General features: G+C 42.0%; 1 protein-coding gene across 2 annotated transcripts in view; it reads right to left on the bottom strand.

The window, feature by feature from the left end:
- CTTNBP2 (cortactin binding protein 2) overlaps positions 1 to 23389 on the bottom strand; it is a 122156-nt gene that overhangs the window by 49370 nt on the left and 49397 nt on the right. For both annotated transcript variants that reach the window (XM_082239439.1, XM_082239438.1), the window contains exons 5-7: positions 14813 to 15016; positions 11231 to 11330; positions 6189 to 6339 (exon numbers count right to left, since the gene is read on the bottom strand). In XM_082239439.1, the coding sequence (XP_082095565.1) occupies positions 6189 to 6339; positions 11231 to 11330; positions 14813 to 15016 (455 nt within the window). The remainder of the gene's footprint in view (positions 1 to 6188; positions 6340 to 11230; positions 11331 to 14812; positions 15017 to 23389) is intronic.

Here is a 23389-nt window from a genome sequence, read left to right as displayed (position 1 = left end):
CTTTCTCTTTCTCTTGTTTTGTCTCCTTTTCTTTAATTATCATTTCAGGTTCAGCTGTGGGTTCTTTCTCATTCCAATCCTCCTTGCAATCAGCAGAACTGTTTGTTTCAGGGGTCAAGGTCATCAAATGTTTACTCATTTCCGAAATATGCTCTTGTAAGGTTCCCACCAGATAGAACATCCTTTCGATTTCCGCCAGTATCTTTCCATCCACAGCCATTGTAATTCCACAGAGTTCCCCCTAGAGGGAATCTGATTACTTAACGTTGTTTTCTCCAACAGTCCTCTTTCTTATTTTTTATTACTTTGTTTCCAACAATTTAAGTTCAATTGTAACACCTTTTATTCCAGAGGGATCTTACGTAGCAGTTTTTTCCTGTAGACTGTATATTTGACAGCTTTGACAGCTGTCAGATTCTATGCTTACAGGCTCCAAAATAGGACGCTCCTGGGGCCGGGGGGGGGAGGGTTGTTTACAAAAGAAGAAACCTCCAAAACTCCACTCTCCTGCACAAAATTGCTTTTTTTTTTTTTGCCCAATCTTGGAAGTTACTGTCTTTTTAAAACTCACCCTTTGCAGGGTAGGCTCTCCAGCTTAGTTCTTACGTCGTTGCTTTAGCTCGTCTGCAAGGGGGGGGTGCGGACTTCCTTTTAGCACACCCCCCGGTCGTCTCAAATTCAAACAGGAAATTCTTAAAGTCCAATTCCAATCTACTCACGGGTTGTTTTTTCAGCCGAATTTCAAGGAAGGAAGTCAGCGCTCTCCGGTCATGGCTCGCGGCTTCGCTCAGCGGAGGTAGCGATGGACTCTCAGTGCCACGCCACCCCCCGTATCCCCTCCGCAGCCTTTAAAAAGGCTCTTCGCGAATCAGGGGGGGCGCTTAAGGCACCCACCGAGTCTTCAGTCCGCAGGCTTCCATGCCTGCGGTTTTAAGGGTCCCCGTGTCGCCGGCACGGCAAAGACCCGTCCCCCGCTGAGCCGATTCCCTCCGGAGCTCGGAGGGAATCCGCCATTCCCAGATCGCGCCAACCCCGGAAGTCTGCAAAACAAATTGTAAGCACATGCCTTACTTCTAATATTCCTTATTTTGAAAGTGTATATATAGTACTAGTTCTCTCCCCAGCCCCTACAGGGTCAATGAGAATATCATTTTGCTAATGAATTTCCCTGCTTTTAGGGAACCCAAATCTAAACACAGAAGAAAATAGTAAAAAAATTCATATATCTACATCTATACTCTTTCAGACCAACTCCTTACGGCCTTGTGGGTCTTGGTTTCAAACAAAAGTAAGTAGTAATGGGTTCAATTGTTCACTGCCCCATTTGACCAAATGTTAATGAAAGGAAAACACATCACTCTCATTCCTCTCTGCCATCTTTACAGCATGGGTAGGCAAACTAAGGCCCGGGGGCTGGATACAGCCCAATCGCCTTCTGAATCCGGCCTGCGGACAGTCCGGGAACCAGCGTGTTTTTACAGGAGTAGAATGTGTGCTTTTATTTAAAATGCATCTCTGGGTTATTTGTGGGGCATAAGAATTGGTTCGTTATTTTCCCCCCGAAATATAGTCCGGCTCCCCACTGAGGGGGAGGTCTGAGGGAGTGTGGACTGGCCCATGGCTGAAAAAGTTTGCTGAGCCCTGCTTTACAGCAAGGCTAGCCCAAGAAATTTCACAGGGGACCACCAAATGGTGCAGACACAGTGTTTGAAACTGAGATATGAAAGCTAGGAGCTAAATGGCACCTTAAACCTAGGTTATGGGCGCAACAATAGAATGTCTAGGGCTTTTTTTAAAAAAATAACAATAATACAAAGTTGAAAATGAATGAACTGCAGCTAAAATATTATGTTCATATTTCACATGGTCTAGTCCCTCACTTGCCTACTCACCTAATATTCTTAAGAGGGTCTCATCTCTAGTCTTCAAAGGGCGGCTGGAAGTGGGGAGGCAGAAAAGGTTCCCCCTTTCCTTCCACTCTGCAGTTTTAATCTGAAATCTTAGGCGCAGCACTGCGCCCAGAGCTCAGAAACTGCTGGCGCTAATGAAATTCCCTGTCACAAAATGCACCTAGAACAATGAGGGTTTCGAACTCTGTGCAGACACCTCACCCCCCACCAAACCGTGGTGCACAGTACTTAAGGCTTGTCAATGTATTTTGGCATCTGTGGCAGAGAACTCTCCAAAAGCCTCTCCCACCCTCTGGCAGTAAAAAAAATAAATCAATAATAATAAATTAAATAACGAGCAGTATGCTGTCCTTACATGACAGCCAGAATCAACTGCCTGAGGCGGAAGCTTCCCTCTTTCTAATGGCAGGAGTAGCCCTGGCATATGGCCATGAAATCCTGCCCGTGGAAATTGGTCTGCATTCTGGCAAGACGTATATTTTGTGTAAATAAGTGTCGCATCACAGGCGATTTCACATAAAGCAAAGCAAGGATCTGAAAGGGGGTGGTGAGCAGGGGCCACACACAACAGTTAAGAAATCAGCAGTCTGAAAGAGAAGAGTGGAACTGGACTATTTAGAGAGAGGGCAGCTGGGTTGTTATCAACTGCATTACACCTGCTTGGATCAGAGATTTCTGAGAGCTCTTTCTGAGGCACTGCTTCTAAACAGATCACCTTCCAAGGCCTGCAGCTTAGAACTTATTGATCCATGGTTCGAGAAATGAACTACCGACCCACAATCAATTTAACTTGGACACAGATTGAAATTATGACATTAATTTAACACGGATGACTTAACCCCTGTAGCAGACGTCAGTCAAATTCCCTAGGCAGCAGACTCAAGAGTATAATCCCACACATGCTTACTCAGAAGTATTCCTACCAGTTGTTCAACTGAAACAAACATGAACAGGAAAACAGGTACAGGACTGCAGTGCCAGAGTGTTGCAAAGATCCTCATACGTATAAAATGAAACACAATTATTCAGGCTTACAAGAACCCCTCTATAATATTTTCAACATCCAGTTTTATCCCAGCTCTCCAGAAAACAGCACTGCTGCTTACCCAGTATATGAAAAAGACCAACTTTTGTAGCCCACCTAGGGCACAGATGTAGGAATGGAGGACCACATGGGACTTCAGACATGGGGATTATTGCATTAGTTTTCCTGGTTATAATGCTAGCGATTCTCTCCCAGTATTTAATGTTCCTTTTGCACTGCATGACCTGCTGTGTTATGGAACTGGGCCTTTTTGATGGATCTACTACCAGGTTGAGCTAAAATTTATTCACACCAGAGGACATTGTTGGATTTGTCATCCTGAAACTGCAACCTCAGCCAGTGTGGTGTAGTGGTTAAAAGTGGTAGTCTTGTAAACTGGGGAACTGGGTTCACGTCTCCGCTCCTCCACATGCAGCTGCTGGGTGACCTTGGGACAGTCACACTTCTCTGAAGTCTCTCAGCCCCACTCACCTCACAGAGTGTTTGTTGTGGGGGAGGAAGGGAAAGGAGATTGTTAGCCACTTTGAGAATCCTTCGGGTAGTGATAAAGTGGGATATCAAATCCAAACTCCTCTTCCTCTTCTTCTTCTTCTTCTTCTTCTTCTTCTTCTTCTTCTTCTTCTGCACATGTGCACTTCTCTTCCCCATGAAAACAACAGGAAAGAACTGTATGCTGGGATACTGCCCCAAATTTCATCATGTGAGCAGCAGTGGTGAGATCCATAAATACTGGGGAAATGCAAAACTTCTGTGATTTTCTAGATTACTGTGATTGCAAACAGATTTTTCTCTGGAAGCAATTAACATATGAGAGCTAAATGTCCACGAGATTCCACTAGTTTTCCAGAAGTGGCTGTTACAACATGTGAAAGATCACATAAAGCCTAAAAATATCAGGTGAGGAAACAGAATAAAGTGCTCTCTGAAGGCAGCCCTAGGGCTGGCATGTATAAACATCTTTGAACCACCTGTTCCACAGATCATTTCCAAACCGACCAAATCTGTCTTGTTAAGCAAGGCATGTCTAGGGACCTTTGCTTATTAAATGGCACAATGAGTGATAGATACGTTTCTGAACCATTTCTGGATGAAAGCGTTCACAAAATTAACAAGGACTCTGATAAAAGCTGCATTTACAAACCGGAGATCTTCAGCCTTATGCAAATGAATCCAAAGCCACGATGCCTTTGATACAGAACCTGTTCTGCTTCTGTTCCGTTTCACATTTCTATTTCTCTCTCTGATTTCTGCTGTGATCTTCTACCACGTCTTTGAGTGTAAACAAATGCTTCACTCAATATACGCAGATACTTATAGTGACAGAGCAACAACCCATCCAACCTAACACTGGACAGTTCAGTCAGTATTGAGAGACACATTGGAAATATTACCCCAAATTTTTCGTATAGTATGCTCCATTGAATGTAATGGGCAAATAATAATAATAATAATAATAATAATAATAATAATAATAATAATAATAATAATAATTTATACCCTGCCCATCTGGCTGGGTTTCTCCAGCCACTCTGGGCTGCTTCCAATAAAAGATTAAAAATACATTAAATATAATTTGAACAAGCATAGTAAGTTGTCACATCAGCAGCAACAAGAGTAATTTATGTGCCTGTATCTTTGAATTTCAAACTGTGTTACTGGAAACTTAGCAAATGTCCCTTAATAGAATAAGGATAATGGTAGACTAATTTCTTGGGAGATAAAGGCCACACGACACACCCCAAGCTTGTGTGCCGCCATGCCCCAGCCTCCTCTGTAGCAATCCAAAAGTTTGTGCTTCTTTTTTGATTAATCACAGCTTGCCATTTCATCAGAGCCCTGCAAACTGTTGTTTCGGGAAGCTTTTAATGTTTGATGTATTATAGTATTTTAATATTCTTTTGGAAGCCGCCCAGAGTGGCTGGGGAAGCCCAGCCAGATGGGCGGGGTATAAATAATAAATTATTATTATTATTATTATTATTATTATTATTATTATTATTATTTACAAAGCTGGCTTCTTTCAATAAACCATAGATAAGATTCGCCACAGTTTAAGGTTTATATCACTAAACTGTGGTTAATCCAAATGGGAAGTGAAGGCTCCCATCTCCTTCTTGTGGCTGCACTAGAGGAGAAGAGGCAATGGGGGAGGCTAGAATTTTTCCTGTCAAAATACACCAAAAGGAACTCTTACGTCCAAATGCTGCCAACACGTCCACCACTCCCCCAGAAGCACAGAAATAGTACTGGACATGTTTTAAGATATCTGCCTAGTTTTCAGGGGATGATAGCTAAGGACGATATGAACCAAGAGTACATCCTGAACTCTCCAGCAAAATTTGTAGGAGTTGTGCAACAAACGCCCTAACAGTACAGTGTTTAAAAACCACTGCTATATAATATTCATGCACTGAAATAGTTACTTTAAAAACATATGAATGAGTCCTTAGCAGGAAACGTAATTTGATATATGGATATAGGGATGGTGGGTGGTAATAAATTGGGATGATTTATCTGCTTCTTTGTTACTAGGAACATAGTATTTCTGCTCCTATATTTTTAACATATTTCTGCATCTTCCAAAGTCCAAACATTTTTTAAAAACAACAGTGAGATGTCAGTTTCTTTATATTCATTTGTTGTATGTTAATTTCAAAGATAGAATAAGAATCTTCCTTATTTAGTCTGAACTATTACTCTCTCAGAAGTTCCTTTTTTAAAAACCCAAAAGAATCCTCAGGTTTTTTTACCACCCCTTTGTAGACTGTTTCCTCTGCAGGAAGAACAAAAGCAATCTTCTCCTAAGCAAGGTGTCCGAGCTTTTGAATCAGAGACCAGAAAAATCTCTATTGAAGTTGACATCATGGAAAACAAGAGCTTATAGGAACAGGATGTGAGTAACAACTGCTTCAGATTTCAAGTCTGTGAGGCAGGATGACAGGAAAGATAATTATTTCAGAAATCTTATGGGGAAATAAATAATTGAATGCAGTTGAAGGCATTTTACAATGGCACACAACCATATAAATGTGAAACCTTCCATTAATTCCGAAGGATTTCAGGCGCTACAGCAGTTAAGATTATGAACAAATGCCTCAACAGAAGCCATTTTGACACACAGCAATGCAGCCGTTAGGGTTATTAATATATGCCTCAACCGAAACCATTCTGAAACAGCTCACTCCTGCTCTTCTTGATATGTTGACTTTGAAAAATGGGCTTTTAAGACTTACACAGGTTTCTGCACTTCTGTCTGCTCCAGCTTCCAACAAGAGTTTGACACATTCATTATTTCCATTTCTACAGGCCAAGTAGAGAGGTGTCTCTCCCTTTTCAGCAGCGTGATTAATGTCAGCATGATACATGATTAATAATTCTGCACATCTAGGGACAGAAGCATTGGACATGTTAGAAGAATACCTGACCTGGAAAAGACATGACCTTTAAAATGCCATTCAGCTACAATACCTTCTCCAAACATATATTTCGATTATACTGCATCAACAAAGGTAATTGGCTTAAAACCATTATGATCAGGGACACATATTAAATCCAAAACTGGTGCCTGGACACTGAAAATAGGCAAATTCTCTCATCCAGTTATTTGTGGAGACTTCAGCTAATGTTGCAGAATATTTGAATTATAACAAGCAAACTGGTCAATTTGTGTTCGCACATGTCTCCTTAGCTTATTAATATGGCATTATTCATTTGTTTTATTTATTTAAACAGATTTCATAAAGTCCTGCCTTTTTAGGGTGTTCGCTCTTCCAAGCAAGTAGCACGTGTTATGATTACTAGCAATTAAAACAATAAAAACAGGAAACAACAACATTAAATTAGCAGCAGTAGAATGGACCACAGTGCTGTAAAACAAGGCTGCATTTTTTGTTGATAAAAATAAAATAAGGTCTCTTCTAAAAGCCAACAGAAAGGAATCTATGCATATTTCTCTGCAAAGGGAATTCCACAGATAAGTGACCACTATACCTGACACTAGTATTCATCCATCTAATAGCTCTCTGAGGATCAGGGAACAAGGCACCGGATGCCAATTGTAAATCTTGGGCAGCTGCATATGGGCAAGGCAGTCACTTGTACCAATGCAAGGAAAATTCAAGGGCAGGAAGCAGAGGTGCCAATAAAATATTGTGGGGGAGCAGGTAAGCTCTGCCCTGCATAATCAATCATATGATGCAGTGCGCGCACACCATTTGAATGGGAATGCCCATAACTTTGTGGGGGCCTGGCCCCCTCAAATATTTTATTGAGGAGGGGTGAAGCCCCCATGGCCCCTACAAGTTGGCTCCTATGACAGGAAGCATGCTCCCGGTCCCAGCAAGTAACAGAAGCACAAACTCCAGATATCAAATTGATAACTGGATTTCCAAAGAGATGCAATGAGGCCTGTCTAAACAGGAAGGCTTTTGAGATAGTGGCCATGTGTGTTCAAGAGTCTGTGAAGTGTGCAAGTCCGCATGTGACAGGGTTTAACATGGCAGCTTCTTCCATGAACACTGTATAGTCGGGATGTGTGGAATGTTAAAAGCTTTTGGTACAAGCATCTGATGATCAAGGCAATAAAAGCACAGGTTACAGGGTCAAAATCATGTCTTCCCAATGGAAATTCCACTCGCACTAGCCAACACCTGGTTTTGGTTGCAACCCAACTCCCTCATCTTCTGACCCTGAACTGGTCACAGCCGGATAGAATTCAGATTTCCTATATATAATAAATGCATCCACTCTTGCCTTTGCTCCTTCTGGATTCTAGGAAAACATTTTATTGAATTTTATACTTCAGGTAATTAGAAACCTTTGTTTAAGAACAGCACATTTGGCACTGTTCATTCTGGTAGGCAGCAATCTCTTTAAATCTAAACAGCTTCACTGCAATATAATATACAGGTAATTCACAGGGGTTATGTTCTGGAGATTGCACGCAAAGCTGAAATCGTGTATAGTCAAAACAATCCTGGAACTGTCCCTGTGCGAGCATCCCTACCTTTCTGAAGCTGGTGTGCTGAGCAGGACTTGCCTTCACAAAGCAGAGAGCTTAAGCACTCTTTCTACAGCAGGAAAACCTGGTGCAGAAAGAGCTTTTAAGCTCCCCGCCTTGCGTGTGTTTAGTTTGTGTGATTTCAGCTGGCTAGTAGGTAAAGCACTTAAAGCTGAAGTTGCGCAAGTTAAAAGTACATATGTTGCGAGTTACCGGTACCTGTATATGTAGAATGCATCTTGTTCCTTTTTAAGACCTCATTTTTTGATAGAGACTGAGGGAAGGGGGGGGGGAGAACTAGGCGTTTGCAAAACTGGGGTGCCCAAAACTGGGGTGTTAGGACAAGCAGAACAGATATGCAACAAGAGAGGTATGGTAAGAAAATATTTAGGCAAGGAGAGGAGGAAAACAAGAGGCAAAGTGTTAGAAAAATTAAGAGGGACTGATAAATAGGAGGAAAAATGAGAAGCATCAAAACATTTAAAGAACAGAAGCATAAAAATCCTTCAGATGGGAGGGAGAGCAGGAGGAAATAAGGACAGGGCTGTCTGAGATTAAAAGGAAATGAAGATGAGAGCAAAAGCTGCAGAAAGACTTGAAATGTATGTAAATGAACAGGGGTTATAGTTTATGGTCACAAGAGAGCACATTGCTCTCCAAATGGCAGGAAGTTGAGATCAATTCCAAGTCTCCTCTCAACTGAGTGCTGAACTCTGGGGCAAAATCTGACAAGCCACCAGACGAGATGGCAGAAGTGACACTTTCCACTGAAAGGATGTTATCTGTAACTGGAATAACAGGGTTGCCTCAGGTCAGGAATCGGTCTGATTGACAGCCCCACAGGAAAACCTGCACCACACCTGTCTGAACTATGTGGAGTTGTAGCCAATATAAATAGCATCTCAGTCATTTAAATGCCAGATTTCTGGGGCGGCAACAGTATCTGCTAGGGTGGCAAGGAAAAATAGGGCTGCCATATGTCTGAATCTGAAAGCTGGAACTGACATCCAGGGGGAATTTACGAAAGGCGGCACTTTGTCCTAGATCGTAGGCAAGCCAATCGCAAAATTGTGATTTTGTTAAACAAAAGCTCGACAACTTTCGGGGTACCCTGGTTTTTACTTTTTTGGCAACCCTAGGAAAACAGAACAGCAAAATTTGCAGGAGATACCATCCCTAAGATTGAATACACTCATAGACACAATCAAATCATCAGTAAAATATGGATCTGTGCAGTACTATTAGAATTAATCCTATTCAAGTCCTGAGAGGATGGATGGATACAAGATTACCTGAAAAGAGCTGATATCAGCTCTGTTTTTCTACAATCTTTCATAGAATAGTGAAAGAGTTTCATTTAGCAAGAAATGTAAAGTATCCAGCAGCTATGAAAGGCATATCTTGAAAGTCACTTGCTCCTCTCACAACAACATGCATACTTGTCCCATTATACTACCCCACATTCTTACTGCTCAGAGCCTTCAAAATGAAAAGGGATATAAACATAAAACAATCGAATTCTCGCTGCAAAGGCTCTGGTAGTACAAACGGAACAAATAAAAACTAGTATCAGCTTATTTGCATTTGTTGTTTAGTCGTTTAGTCGTGTCTGAATAAACCCGACCCGACCAGAACATGCCAGGTCCATGCTTATTTGCATGCAATGATGCAATCAACAAACCATAAGCCTCCTCAACATTCTCTTATCACAAAAATTGTAATGTGGGAAGGATATTCATGTCAGACATGGGTATGCCCATTAATGACTACATGATTTGGCATTCACATTATCTTTCTTGTAGGCCAAAGTACCGTATTTTTCGCTCTGTAGGATGCACTTTTCCCCCTCCAAAAATGAAGGGGAAATGTGTGTGCATCCTATGGAGCGAATGCAGGCTTTCGCTGAAGCCTGGAGAGCGAGAGGGGTCGGTGCGCAGCAACCCCTCTCATTCTCCAGGCTTCAGGCAGCTATCTGCAAGCCTGCGGAGTGCTCCTATGGAGTGAAAAATACGATAACCCACCCAGTGCACACAAACTATTTTTTTATATAGAGGAGGGTCTTGAGTGTAAGCTCCCAGGATAGGAAATGGCACTAAACCCAGAATAAAATGCCAAAAGGCTACAAATTTCAGCATGTTTTCTTAGAGCCAACTAATCAGACTTACATTCAAGTAAGAGTAGTAAGATTCTAAGTTTTATTTTATTTTTTGGGTGAGGGGGAGGATATCAGATCACTAGTTTGCTGAGAAGAAGGAGGAGGAGGAGGAAACATGAATTCAGCAAATCTCTTTAAGCAGACTGTTAAAGGAAGGTCTGTTACCCCTTTTTCAATTATAAGTGTGAAAGCTCTGAGATAGGCTCACATTAGAGAATCTAGCTCACAATACTATACTTCTCCTATTTTTGGGGATATTTAAACAGTTTCTCACACCTTGATAACAGTGAGGAACTGATTTCGGATAACTTCAGCTTCCTCACCTTACCGGCCAATCCCAACTGACCCCCCCCCAAAAAATTATATCCTTCCATGGTTAAATATACACAGATATTTCTCACAAGAAAGCAGCTTTTCAAAATTTTAATGTATTGCTTCAGTCAGTTACCATCAAAGTCCTACAAAAGTGTGCCTTTATTCCGTTTCCTCAGGCACTGCGTTAAATGAAACATCCTTGCTCTTTGACATATTATACCCCAACTGAGGGGGCTTTTTCTGTAGGCAGACCACTTTTTGAAGGATCAAAGGCAAAATATCAATGAACGCAATTTCCCCATCAGCTGCCAGCACATGCTTTTCATTTAATTTTTGTGCTCAAAGAAATGGCTGATAAGGCTTTCAGTAAAAGCTTGACCATAAATCCGTCCAGAGCTCCCATTAAGAGATGCATTTTTAGAAGCCAAGACCCATTTTTCCCATTTGAAAGAACACTATTATTTATTAAATTTATAGACTGCCCTTCATCTGAAGACCACAGGAAGGTTTACAACATAAAAATACAAATATATAACTTAAAATGTTGCAGTATGAAGTATGAAAGCGAAACCTTTTTTGCAGCATGGCTTTATTGTAACTCATAGAAACTCGAGAGCTTTTTAAAAAATCCCCAAACATCTCTACTTCTAACAGAAAATCTCATAATAATATTACAACTGAGGATTATAGGCAGGAATAAGTCTTTAATTGAGTATGTTCTTCTCTCGCAGCTTGTGTACCCCAATACTTAAAAGATTACAAGGAATTCTGTGTCTGGAGAAACACATAATTGCCACGTTACTTACTTGCAATGTCCCTGAGCAACTGCTGAACACAAGGGTGTGAAGCCATTTTTATCAACAGGATCAACTTGAGCTTCTGAAGTCAGCAGCAATCTTACACAATCTAGGAGTTGGAAAACACAAAGGCATATTGATATATAAGAGGGAAGTGGTGGGGTCTGAAAACCAGAGAGCATTCCTCAGAAATTGTGCATCTACAGTATGTAACCCTAAAAGTTCCTTTGGATATCTGGTTGTCCAACTGTTGAAACAGAGCGCTGGACTAGATGGGTCTTCATATGTTCTTATCTACCAAAGGCAATATTCTGTATTGTGATGCCAGCTTGCTAGGACACCTGGGCAAGGCAAACCTATCTCTCATATAGAGAGAGAGCAAATTAACAAAGTCTTCCCATTCACCAAGTTCTTTTTTTATTATTTATTAGATTTATATAATGCCCTTCTTCATAAGGTCTCAGGGTGCTTCACAGAATAAAATACAGGATAAAAGCAAGTAAAAAATTAAAACAAAAGAAGCAAAACAATAACCTCCTCTTCCCACAGACCCATTTAAAAGGCCGCAGAATATTATTGAAAAGAAACGTTTTCACTTAAAAATACATAATGAAGGCACCAGGTGGACTTCCCTGGGGAGAAGACTCCACAAACAGGCAGCCAATACAGAAAGAAAAACCTTTCTGAGCCTTTTAATGCTTTAGACTATACTGGAAATTTTCCAACTTTGGATTTTGCTGTCACAAGATTAGGTGATGGCCGCCAGCTTAAGATGACTTAGTACATGGATAAGAAAAATCCACAGAGGAGATGTCTATTGCTACAAGTCATGATGGCTACATTCACGGTCCCCATTCAGAGGCAGAATGTCATTTGCCAAGAAGAATCGATGGGAGAGGTCTACTACCTTCATGTCTAGCTTGTGGGAGACTTGTGTCTGGCCACACTGGGAAACTGGCAACTGAAATGTTGGTCTAATCCAAAAGGATACTTCTTACGTACCTCCAAGATTCCCTTGCAATCACTGCCTTCCTTACTGTACCCCCACCCCAACGGCTTTCTATGCTACCTCTTGCTCAAATCTGATGAAGTGCTTATAGGATTCTGAGGCTGTAAGTGTCCCATCCTGACCCAAGTGTAGACACATCTATGTCTACAGGGGAAGGAGACAAGTGTAGAAGGGCTGAAACCAGACCCCAGAATTTGGAGTTTGGATTTGATATCCCGCTTTATCACTACCCGAAGGAGTCTCAAAGCGGCTAACATTCTCCTTTCCTTTCCTCCCCCACAACAAACACTCTGTGAGGTGGGTGGGGCTGAGAGACTTCGGAGAAGTGTGACTGGCCCAAGGTCACCCAGCAGCTGCATGTGAAGGAGCGGGAAAGTGAACCCAGTTCCCCAGATTGTGAGTTTATCGCTCTTAACCACTACACCACACTGGAGCTTATGTGAGGGGCGTAATTGCTCCCCTGTGATGATACAGAAATATTAAAGTCTCACACCAGGAGCTAATCTTAGGGCTGCAAGATCAAGTTGTTCAGGATCTGCACTGGTTCATGGTTTGATCCTGCCATTTCTCTCTGGAATACAGAGCAACAGTTCAGCTTTCCAACAACTTTGCTAAGCAGAGGGACAACAGCTTGCCCAAGGCCACTCAGTGAACTTTGATGGCCAACCACAGAGCAGAACTTGCATTTCTCTGCAACCACTCCTCTTTGCTGTCATAAATAAAATATCGAACTTGGTACTGATATATTTCCTCATTCTGAAAACAAATCCAAATTGTTATCATCGTGGCAGCCCACTGAAAACCCCCATCTTGTCTACCTCATTGTGTGTCCCCCCCCCCCGTGATCGCTTTCATTCTTTGTTTTAGGCAGAAGAAACACAGCTATCAAGTTTCTGTCCAAATTGTACTAGTTTCTCAGTGGACTGTTTTGCCTTCCTTCCAACATATACAAGTCTTGAATATTCACCAGGAGTGATAAAAACTATTTGACCAAGCTTTCCATTTGCTTAAACTGTGTTGAAATGTCTCAGCAATACTTTGATGTTAATACTGTTTTCTCCATATAATTTCAGAATGAAAGATCAAGGGCATGCCGCCAATAACAGTGGAATCCCAAATTCTCCAAGTGTACCTATTTTCCAGGGATAGTCCTGGATCTACAGAAGCTGTCCTGGTTTCTGATTTGATCACGGAATGTCATGGTTTTCCTTACGACGGCCCTATTTTCAGTGGAGAAATGTTGAAGGGTATGGCAGGATGCCCCTATTTTCATCAGAGAAATGTTGGAGGGTGTGGAGTTATTTAACCCCCCCAAGCCAAGGAGATACATAACTATACAACCTTTAAAAGACATTTAAAGGCATATAAAGGATTTTTTAAAAATGTTTAATGTTTTATTATGTTTATATATGTTGGAAGCTGCCAAGAGTTGCTGGGGTAACCTAGTCAGATGGGTGGGGTATAAATGATAAAATTATTATTTATTGTTATGGAAAATGATGTTCCTATTTTCATCGGAGAAATGTTGGAGGGTATGGAATCCTATAAAAAGGTAAAGGGACCCCTGACCATTAGGTCCAGTCGTGGCCGGCTCTGGGGTTGCGGAGCTCATCTCACTTTATTGGCCGAAGGAGCTGGCGTACAGCTTCCGGATCATGTGGCCAGCATGACTAAGCCGCTTCTGGCGAAACAGAGCAGTGCACGGAAACGCTGTTTACCTTCCCGCCGGAGCAGTACCTATTTATCTACTTGCACTTTGACGTGCTTTCAAACTGCCAGGTTGGCAGGAGCAGGGACCGAGCAACGGGAGCTCACCCCATCACGGGGATTCGAACCGTCGACCTTCTGATTAGCAAGTCCTAGGCTCTGTGGTTTAACTATACATGTCTACTAAAAAGCCCGGCTCCCCGCAACAGTCCAGTGAGACAAACCCCTAGGTAAGTGTGCATAGAAGGAGTGGGAAACTTTTGCCTCGCAAGCCAAATTTGACCCTGGTTCCAGTTGGCCATTTGCCCCCAAGCAAATCCACCTGCTCCACACCTGACATTACATGTGTGTGATACTGCTTTGAAATCCTGACAATCATCACCTGATGTCACGGTGGCATCAGGCGATTAACTGCCCACCTGTCCAAAATTTGGCCAAGGGGTAGGCCCACTGACCTGGCCAGTTTTCTCACCCCTGGTTTCTGGTGCTGCAACCTTAGGCAACCCTGCCCTCGTATGCATGGGAATAAACCCCACTGAAATCAAAGGAACTTGCTTCTCCATAGTCATGTTTAGGATGTCACTGTTAAGTACGCAGGGTGGGATTCAATTAGTGAGTCCTATTGGTGGAAGTCCTGCAAGAGGACTTCTGGTTGTGCAACGGGGGCTTCCCCCTATCTTCCCACACTCCCAAAAATGGGCTCAGTGGGTTGTTAGGGGAAGCCTAGAGAAAGGAGAGCGGGGATTGTTCTCTCTGGGAAGCCAAAATGCTGGTGGAACAATCACCTGAGCGCACTGTGGAATTCCTCCCCTGAACTACAAAAGCACATATAAACACAGCAGATAGTAAAGTCAGGGCACGGACAAAATCCATACCTGTATGTCCATTCATAGCAGCAGAATACAAGGCAGAATAGCCATCTTCACAGGAGTCATTAATGTCCAGACCTTCTTCATTAAGCAGCATTGACAATAAAGTTACATTTCCCTGGGCAGCAGCTTGGTGAAGAAGGGTGGGCCTGCCACCCAGGGGGACAGGACCACCACTCATTAATAAAGGGGTTAGGGAGGGAGACCAGCCTGCGAGTTAAAAGCAACATCAATTAGAGAGAACACACATGAAGAAGTGAAAGCTGCACACTTTGAAAGCTATTACAAAAGTTCTACAAACGAAAACAGATACTGCCGTTTCAGCACATATAAAAAAATTAGCACAACTTTTTTAAAAAATAAATAAATCCTGGATCCAAAGATAGCTTCAAATCACACACATGCTAACTGAAACAATTTATTATTTAGGTAAGCTCGAGGAAACACTCCATCCACTTTTGGTACGGTGCCATTGCCTAGATTTTGGTGTTTTTTTTTTTTAAAAAAAGATTATGTTTTAGTTGAAAAGCTAGCTCAAGGTAATTTGGTTTAAATTTAGCAAAAAAAAATAAAAAGAGGATTGAGATAAACTTTGCATAGGTTTAAAGTTACATATGATTTTAAAGAGTCATTTTTATCAGTATTCTCTTAAGAAAATCTGCTTAAATCTATGCAAAATATGACAGGCATTTTAGTTGAAAGTACATTTAAATCTCACACCAGTGCCTACTGTCTAAGCCTGCTTGTTACTCAGCTGGCCTAAACACTGCATAGAATCATCTAAAATGTGGCAGCAGCACCGCAACTTCATGTTTTACAGTAAGAACTAAAGAGGAGCAATTAATTAATTACATCAAAATGCCTGGCAAAAGCTTCCACATCGCCCAGTAAGAAACGCAAGCAACAGAACAGAATTTTAGGAAATTATAGGAGTTATCTTGGATAGACATTCCAGGTATCAGACGTTAGCAGCTTTAGAGGAGAGTTTATTAAGGGCATGAAGTCTGCTGTATAGGGTGCGGAAGACTTTGTGAACTCTTCCTTGATCAAAAGGCTGCAAAAGGAAATAGAAAAGGGATTTGAAAATAGATATCGCTTCTTGCAACTGTGGACTGCCGATCGACAAAGGAGAAATTCCAAAGGGATTTCCAACCTTTATTGAGGTTCGGGTTAAGGTAAAGGTAAAGGTACCCCTGCCCGAACGGGCCAGTCTTGCCAGACTCTGGGGTTTGTGCGCCCATCTCACATCTATTGGCCGGGGGCCAGCGCTGTCTGCAGACACTTCCGGGTCACGTGGCCAGCGTGACAACGCTGCTCTGGCGAGCCAGAGCCGCACACGGAACGCCGTTTACCTTCCCGCTGGTAAGCGGTACCTATTTATCTACTTGCCCCCGGGGGTGCTTTCGAACTGCTAGGTTGGCAGGCGCTGGGACCGAGCAGCGGGAGCGCACCCCGCCGCGGGGATTCGAACCGCCGACCTTTCGATCGGCAAGCCCTAGGCGCTGAGGTTCGGGTTATAATCAGGTTATAACAACTGCCCACACTATAAGCCAGGCATGAGGAATTTGAGGCTTTCCAAATGTAGTTGAACTACATCTCTGACCATTGGCCATGCTGGCCAGGACTAACTGGAATTAGAATCCAATGATATCTGGAAGGTCACAGGTTCCCCATCCTTGCTATAAGTTGGAAAGATCATGAATTTTAAACACCAGGCTTGGTAATATTTGTATTGTAAAATATACCGTATTTTCCGCTCTATAAGATACACCAGACCACAAAACGCACCAATTTTTGGAGGAGGAAAACAAGAAAAAATATATTCTGAATCTCAGAAGCCAGAACAGCAAGAGGGATCGCTGCGCAGTGAAAGCAGCAATCCCTCTTGTTGTTCTGGCTTCTGGAATAGTTGCGAGGCCTACATTCACTCCATAAGATGCACACACATTTCCCCTTACTTTTTAGGAGGAAAAAAGTTAGTCTTATAGAGCAAAAAATACAGTAATTTCTATGGCCTCCCTGATGTAGAAAGTATTCTACTCTTGTTTTTCTCAACTTAACAGCCATTCATTAAGTTATCTATTTCCAACTATTGTGGGGTTTGGCTATCTCCAAAATTTTTAAAAGCTGCCATGAAGTATAAGCAAACCGACTCATAAACATTACATGTCTCAATAAAGACAGTGTTTAAAAGAGGAGAGATTTTTCTCGTAACAGAAAACAATCATTTATGCCATGGAAAATAATCATAAATGTATTAACTGAATTTAAAAGAAAAATACAGAAAATGGGCCATAGCAGGACTGCAATGGGTCTCATTGGTCTTGGACACTATATTAAGTGGGCAGCTACTAGCCAATGAGAAGGTTAATGGAAGGCACTAACAGACTGGGGGACAAAGCTAGCTAATGGCAGAAGATGATGGACCAAAGGGAGTCAGAGGATTGGATGGGCACAAAGGTTAAGTGCAGGCAATAGGCAATAGAATAACAGCTCTGCTTATCTCCCTGGAGATACTGTACTTACCTTGGGGTTATTCGGTTGCCACTAATGACAACATCAATTTCCCCCTCCTTGACCAATACCACTTCGCCACTAAACAGTTCAGGGGTGGACAGCACAGAAGGGGTGGACAGGATGGAAGTAGGGAGAAAACTCTCTCTAGGAAACTCCAATAGCGTTTCAAGGTCAGCCTCTCTTATTAGAGAAGTCCCCACTATCACCCCTAGCCCAGCAGGCAAAAGGAGCCAAACTTAGAATTCTTGGTAGCCCAAGGAAGTTGCTTAGTTGCTTGCAGCACCAATGATCAACTACAATGGATCCTTAACATAAAGGTTGGCTTTGATTAAACATAAACACATGGTGTTGTTATATACTGTTGTTGTTTAGTCGTTTAGTTGTGCCCAACTCTTCGTGACCCCATGGACCAGAGCACGCCAGGCACTCCTGTCTTCCACTGCCTCCCACAGTTTGGTCAAACTTATGCTGGTAGCTTCGAGAACACTGTCCAACCATCTTGTCCTCTGTAGTCCCCTTCTCTTTCCCAACATCAGGGTCTTTTCCAGGAAGTCTTCTCTTCTCATGAGGTGGCCAAAGTATTGGAGCCTCAGCTTCAGGATCTGTCCTTCCAGTGAGCACTCAGGGCTGATTTCCTTAAGAATGGAAAGGTTTGATCTTCTTGCAGTCCATGGGACTCTCAAGTGAGTGAGTGTGTGTGTGTGTGTGTGTGTGTGTGTGTGTGTATGATGAAGAATCCATTTCATCAGGTTCATGAATGGCAGGCTATTATAGGAAGTTGTGAATGTTCAATAAAGGAAAGGAAGAAATAGGGAAAAAGGGAAGACTGAGAGAAAAGAAAAGAGTTTTTTATACAGTTTTAATGATTTCCTTTCTATTTAAAGAACTACAAGTCATCACAGAAAGTTGGGAATATCATCTGAACTTTGCCTTACAAAGAAAGAAAGAAAGAAAGAAAGAAAGAAAGAAAGAAAGAAAGAAAGACCTAGCAGAAAAAACGGATAAAATCTAGATGAAAGAAACCTTTATATTTTAACTAGATTGTTTCCACATTAGAGTCCTTTAACACTGCTGTGGCTTTGCTTTTCCCCAATTAGCTGGAAGAATAAAAATGGGCATTCCAGACAAGCAAAAACAGCATAGGTTTCCAGCAATTTTAATTAAGTTTCTTCACTGGAGGCCAACCCATTTTATTCTTCCTTGATGGGCATGGGTGCAGGAATGGTGGTGAACAGCCTCTTAATTGCCCCTTGAATTTCTCACAGCACAATCCTATGCATGTCTACTCAGAAGTAAAATCCACTGAGTTCAAGGGGACTTATTCTCAGCTAAACATGTATAGAACTGCAGTCTCAATGCCTTTTTTGGTTCCCATTTGGGAAGAGGGTTAATTACTGCTTTTCTCTCAAACTAGAAAATAGTGTGTTCTCACTATATAAAATATGAAAAGAAAAATAATTAGCATAAACCAGTAATTCTTTTTCTGGCCCATTTGCAAGACTAGAAGGGATACTGGGACAATTAAAGAGAGGCTATTCATGGTGAATTTAAGAGGTTATTCATCACTAACTACCAGGACCATTAAAAGCCTCAATGGTGTTTTGCTTATTCACACTGGTCAGGTTGGTTTGCAGTTGCATTTGTTTACCCCCCCCCCCCGAAATTACCACAAAACCCATTGAGGGAGGGAACATTAAAACTGCTGGAATACAATGGGCTGACTATGGCATTACTGGATGTCTCTTTAGAAGTGAACGATGAATGGGGAATTCCTGCTAGTATGGAAGCAAACCTCATTTGTGTATGTTTATAATGTTAAGCTAATCAGGTCTTGAGAGCTCTTGAGAGTCCCATGGACTGCAAGAAGATCAAGCCTACCCACTCTGAAGGAAATCAGCCCCGAGTGCTCACTGGAAGGACAGATCCTGAAGCTGAGCCTCCAATACTTTGGCCATTTCATGAGAAGAGAAGACTCCCTGGAAAAGACCCTGATGTTGGAAGAGATGGGGGGCACAAGGCGAAGGGGACGACAGAGGACAAGATGGTTGGATAGTGTTCTCGAAGCTACCAGCATGAGTTTGACCAAGCTGCGGGAGGCAGTGGAAGACAGGAGTGCCTGGCGTGCTCTGGCCCATGGGGTCATGAAGAGTCGGACACGACTAAACAACAACAACCAGGTCCAGCAGCACTGGCAGGAAGATGCACCCTGTCGCAGGCCTAATTCAAGGAGCCCTTTTACTGAACCTGTTAGACAATCATGATTATCTGGTTTATTTTTCTTTGGGTGTCGGGCTGGTAGAGAGAGAGTGTGGAGGAACAAAATGGAGCTTCCAGCAATAAGTACTTGATTTAGCACTTATTTAGGAATGGTAGCAATCAAATGTTGGGATGCCATTTGTAACTGTTGTTCAGATGTGGGTAGAGAGGGAAGGTTAAAGAGATTTTTGGCCATGGCTACAAACACAGACGAAAGCCATTTTCAGAAAAAGCTTTTGAATTCCATCTTAGCTTTTTAAATGAGTGCAATGTCTTTTCTGTCATATAGATATTAGATAAAGTAGGTTTACTGTGCACTATAGCAGATCCGGATATTATTAATATTGCATTCACCTTCCCGGCAGAGCTTAAATTTTATCTTCTTGGTGAACTGCTTTACAAATTAACAGGGTCCCAGCATGGAAAGCAATTACAGGCAAGAGCCTGAAACACACATGAAGATTACTGCATGCAGCAATCACACACACACACACACACACACACACACACACACACCCCACTGCATGTATGCGTATTGGAAGAGGAGGTCCATGTAGGATTAAGATATGAAGCAGGAGCATGAGAAAGCCTTCCAAAACATAGCATATACAAACTAAGCAATAATAACTGCATTGCATATTTCGTATGCAAATCCCACTGTTAACGTAACATTGAATCGGCACCGATTTTTAAGAGTTGGCAAGCAAGAAGAACCACAGGTTTGTATTCATTCAGGAAAATGCATAACAAAATTCGGAGACATGAGTAAGCTTTGTGGTTTCATATGCAAGAAGTTAGCAAATACGAAGCATCTGGGAAAGCGTGCTGGACATGCAGTGATGGGAGAATGAAAGGAACAGGGGGTGGGGGGGAAACAGCTTCTGGCATCAGCTTCAGATTGTGGAGATGATTAATTTCGGAGTCTATTACCAACCTCTCCTGCACCCCATTCACTTTATGAGCAAACCACATCACAAAAAGATGAATCAGATCTGAATGAACCAAATAAAAACAATGTTGATTGAAAAGTGATTTAAATAAATAAATAAATGAGAGCAAACCTAAAAAGAATGGATAATCCCAAGGGCATGGGAAATTCAATTGCTTAGAGCCATTTTAATATTTATGCAAACCCCCCCCCCAGTCTGAATTGTAAAATCAGTTGATATTCATTGGCTGAATCATGAAGGCTATTCGTTGGCATTAAGAGAGCTGAATCATGAAGACTACTTACAGAGGTCTTACAAAGTGGCCCACAGCTAGTTGACATTTCATACTTGACAAAAGTATGAAGACTCACAAGAGACCTGCACTGACATATAGAATGAATTTGGTAATGGTAGGGTGGCCAGGCAGCAGATATAACCAGTCTTGCCTAATTCGATGTATACTTTTTAAGATATCTCTATGATGGGAATCATGCTAAATGTAGCTGGTCACGTTCATCAGGCACAAAGAGCAAAGGCAGCAGCCCCCAACTCGGCAGCGACCCTCAGTTCTGGTAGGCTACATCTGCTGCCATCTTAAATAGGATTGCACAGCCTCACTTAAAACACCTATGGTACTCAAGTGACAACTGGCAGGCTACCTGAATGATCACAACTTGGGGGAGCTCATGGCGAGTATCTGGGGTGGATTGGATCTAGGAATCTTCAACATGGGACTCTAGACATTTAGAAAAATCTTTGGATTGACTGCACAGCACTTTTCATGATAAATACACCTGGAACTCAGACCTGGCTGTACTGCACAAACCTGCTGTGTGACAGCAGCATGTTAAAACTTCCGTTTGAATTGCATGGTAAAAACACTCAGGCCTGTTTACACATGTGCAGTGGCATTGCGTGGGGACAGGGCGCAAAATTGTCAGCGGCACAAAATTTCAACACCCAGTGCTACCTCAATATAGCTGTGTGCTTCTGTCGCTGGGGTCCATTGAAAAATATTCTCCACGTGAAACCAGGAAGTGAAATTTCTAGACAATGGAACAACTCTTCTTTTCTTATATCTGCGGCTACGATCTCCTGGGTGACGCAGGTGCCATTAGGCAGCTAAATGCACATGCGTTCTCTGTCTGTTTTCCTCCCACCCACCCCACCGGGGCACTGGCAACCCTAGCTATGCCACTGCCCGTGTGGCAATGTTTTTGCATTCTTTCCTGATGACTGTCCTTGAGCTTGGTCCTGTCTATCTGTGACCATGCACAATTCTCACGTTAACCAGAATTACATGAATACACAGCAATTGTGCTGATGTTGGCACACTTGTACCTTTTGGGAAGTCACAGGCTGCAACCCTCAATGTAATCCTTATTCACTGTAGCTCTGTCTTATCCCATAGCCATATATACTTGTGCTTCTACTTCACACAAGACTATGGGAGGTGCCATAGCTCAATGATAGAGCACATTCTTTGCATGTGGACAGTCTCATGTTCAATCTCTGGCATATCCTGCTAAAATTATCTAGTAGCAGGTAACTTGGCAGACAGCTTCCAGAGTCCCAGCCAGGTGGTCAGAGCAGATGATAATTGGCTAGATGGACAAAAGGTATGACATGTTTTAAGGTCGCTTCCCATGGTCTTTGCTCATACCACAAGCGCATGGAGAAAGGGATCATATGAAGGGGATTCTGTGTTGATGCTACTGCAAGGATGACATGCTTCTTAGAGGCTGCCAAGATGCAAGCTATGTTACTTTAATGTAGGTTGCCTACAGAAAAGTATCCTAGATATTTATTGCCAATTGAATTACAGAATCAACAGTAACATGTCACTTAGAATGAAGAGAAAAAAGGGGATGAGTAATTTAAAAGCAAATGTGTTGCCAAGTTGATCCAATAGGATGTATGATAGGTGCTCCTTAAGCATTTTAATCTCTTTTTATTGTCATTATAATAATTAGTCTTTTGTGGAATGAGAATTACAGGAAAGGGTGATATGTTACTAGGACAATCAAACATTGCTACCCCATAATACCAGATCCCTAGTTAATGGGTGAACCATTGTATTATTGATTGAAAAAGAGGAACAGTTAGGTTACTGTCTCCAAGTTATATCGAACCAAAACAAACTTAAGGCTGCCTTGAGTTTGATTTTATCATCAAAAAGTGGGAGGTGAATTCCCAGATAAATACCTTTTGCATTCACTGTCTGTTATGAAATGTGAAAAGCCTACTGCAACCAGAATCCAAATCAATTTTTGAACAGCTTTCTAATACACCCGGTGGTTCTTTTCAACATGATTAACAAATGTATATTCAATCGACCAGCACTTGGCATTTAATTAAACGTTAAGAACTGCATGCTGAGTTTCAATGAACAATTTGGAATTGAATTGTCAAGTCTTGCCATTTGAGACTGAAATACAGTACTAATTGCACTTTGCTGAAGGTAAGCCTGCTATTATTTCTAATAACTGGCCCACTCGCCAGAATTTTTCAGATACCTGAATACTGTGGTGAACAGTGTTTCCCCAGAATATAGTACACTTAACAAAAAAAGAAAAAAAGGAAGGAACAGGAATACAATGAGCAAGGTGATTAACTACATCCGTTAGAACACTTCCCTGTGTACCCTATGTACCTCACTTCCGTTATAATAGCTTGTAAACCATAAATATCATTTTGATTTGGATTTTTTTGCTGAATATTGTCACTCAGTGACTCTTCATGCCACCTATCTCAATCTCCAAAGGGCCAGGCAGTTCTAATAAAGCAGGGCGTTATTTATTTGAATGTATAGCATGTTTCCTCCTTAAAGGAAACATATAAACAATACATAGGAAGTTGTCTTGTGCCCAGTCAAGACCAT

Source organism: Podarcis vaucheri, assembly GCF_965113315.1.
Source record: "Podarcis vaucheri genome assembly, chromosome: 10".
Lineage (NCBI taxonomy): Eukaryota > Metazoa > Chordata > Lepidosauria > Squamata > Lacertidae > Podarcis > Podarcis vaucheri.
The sequence above is the reverse complement of the archived record's forward strand: the minus strand, read 5'-3'. Positions and strand labels throughout refer to the sequence as shown.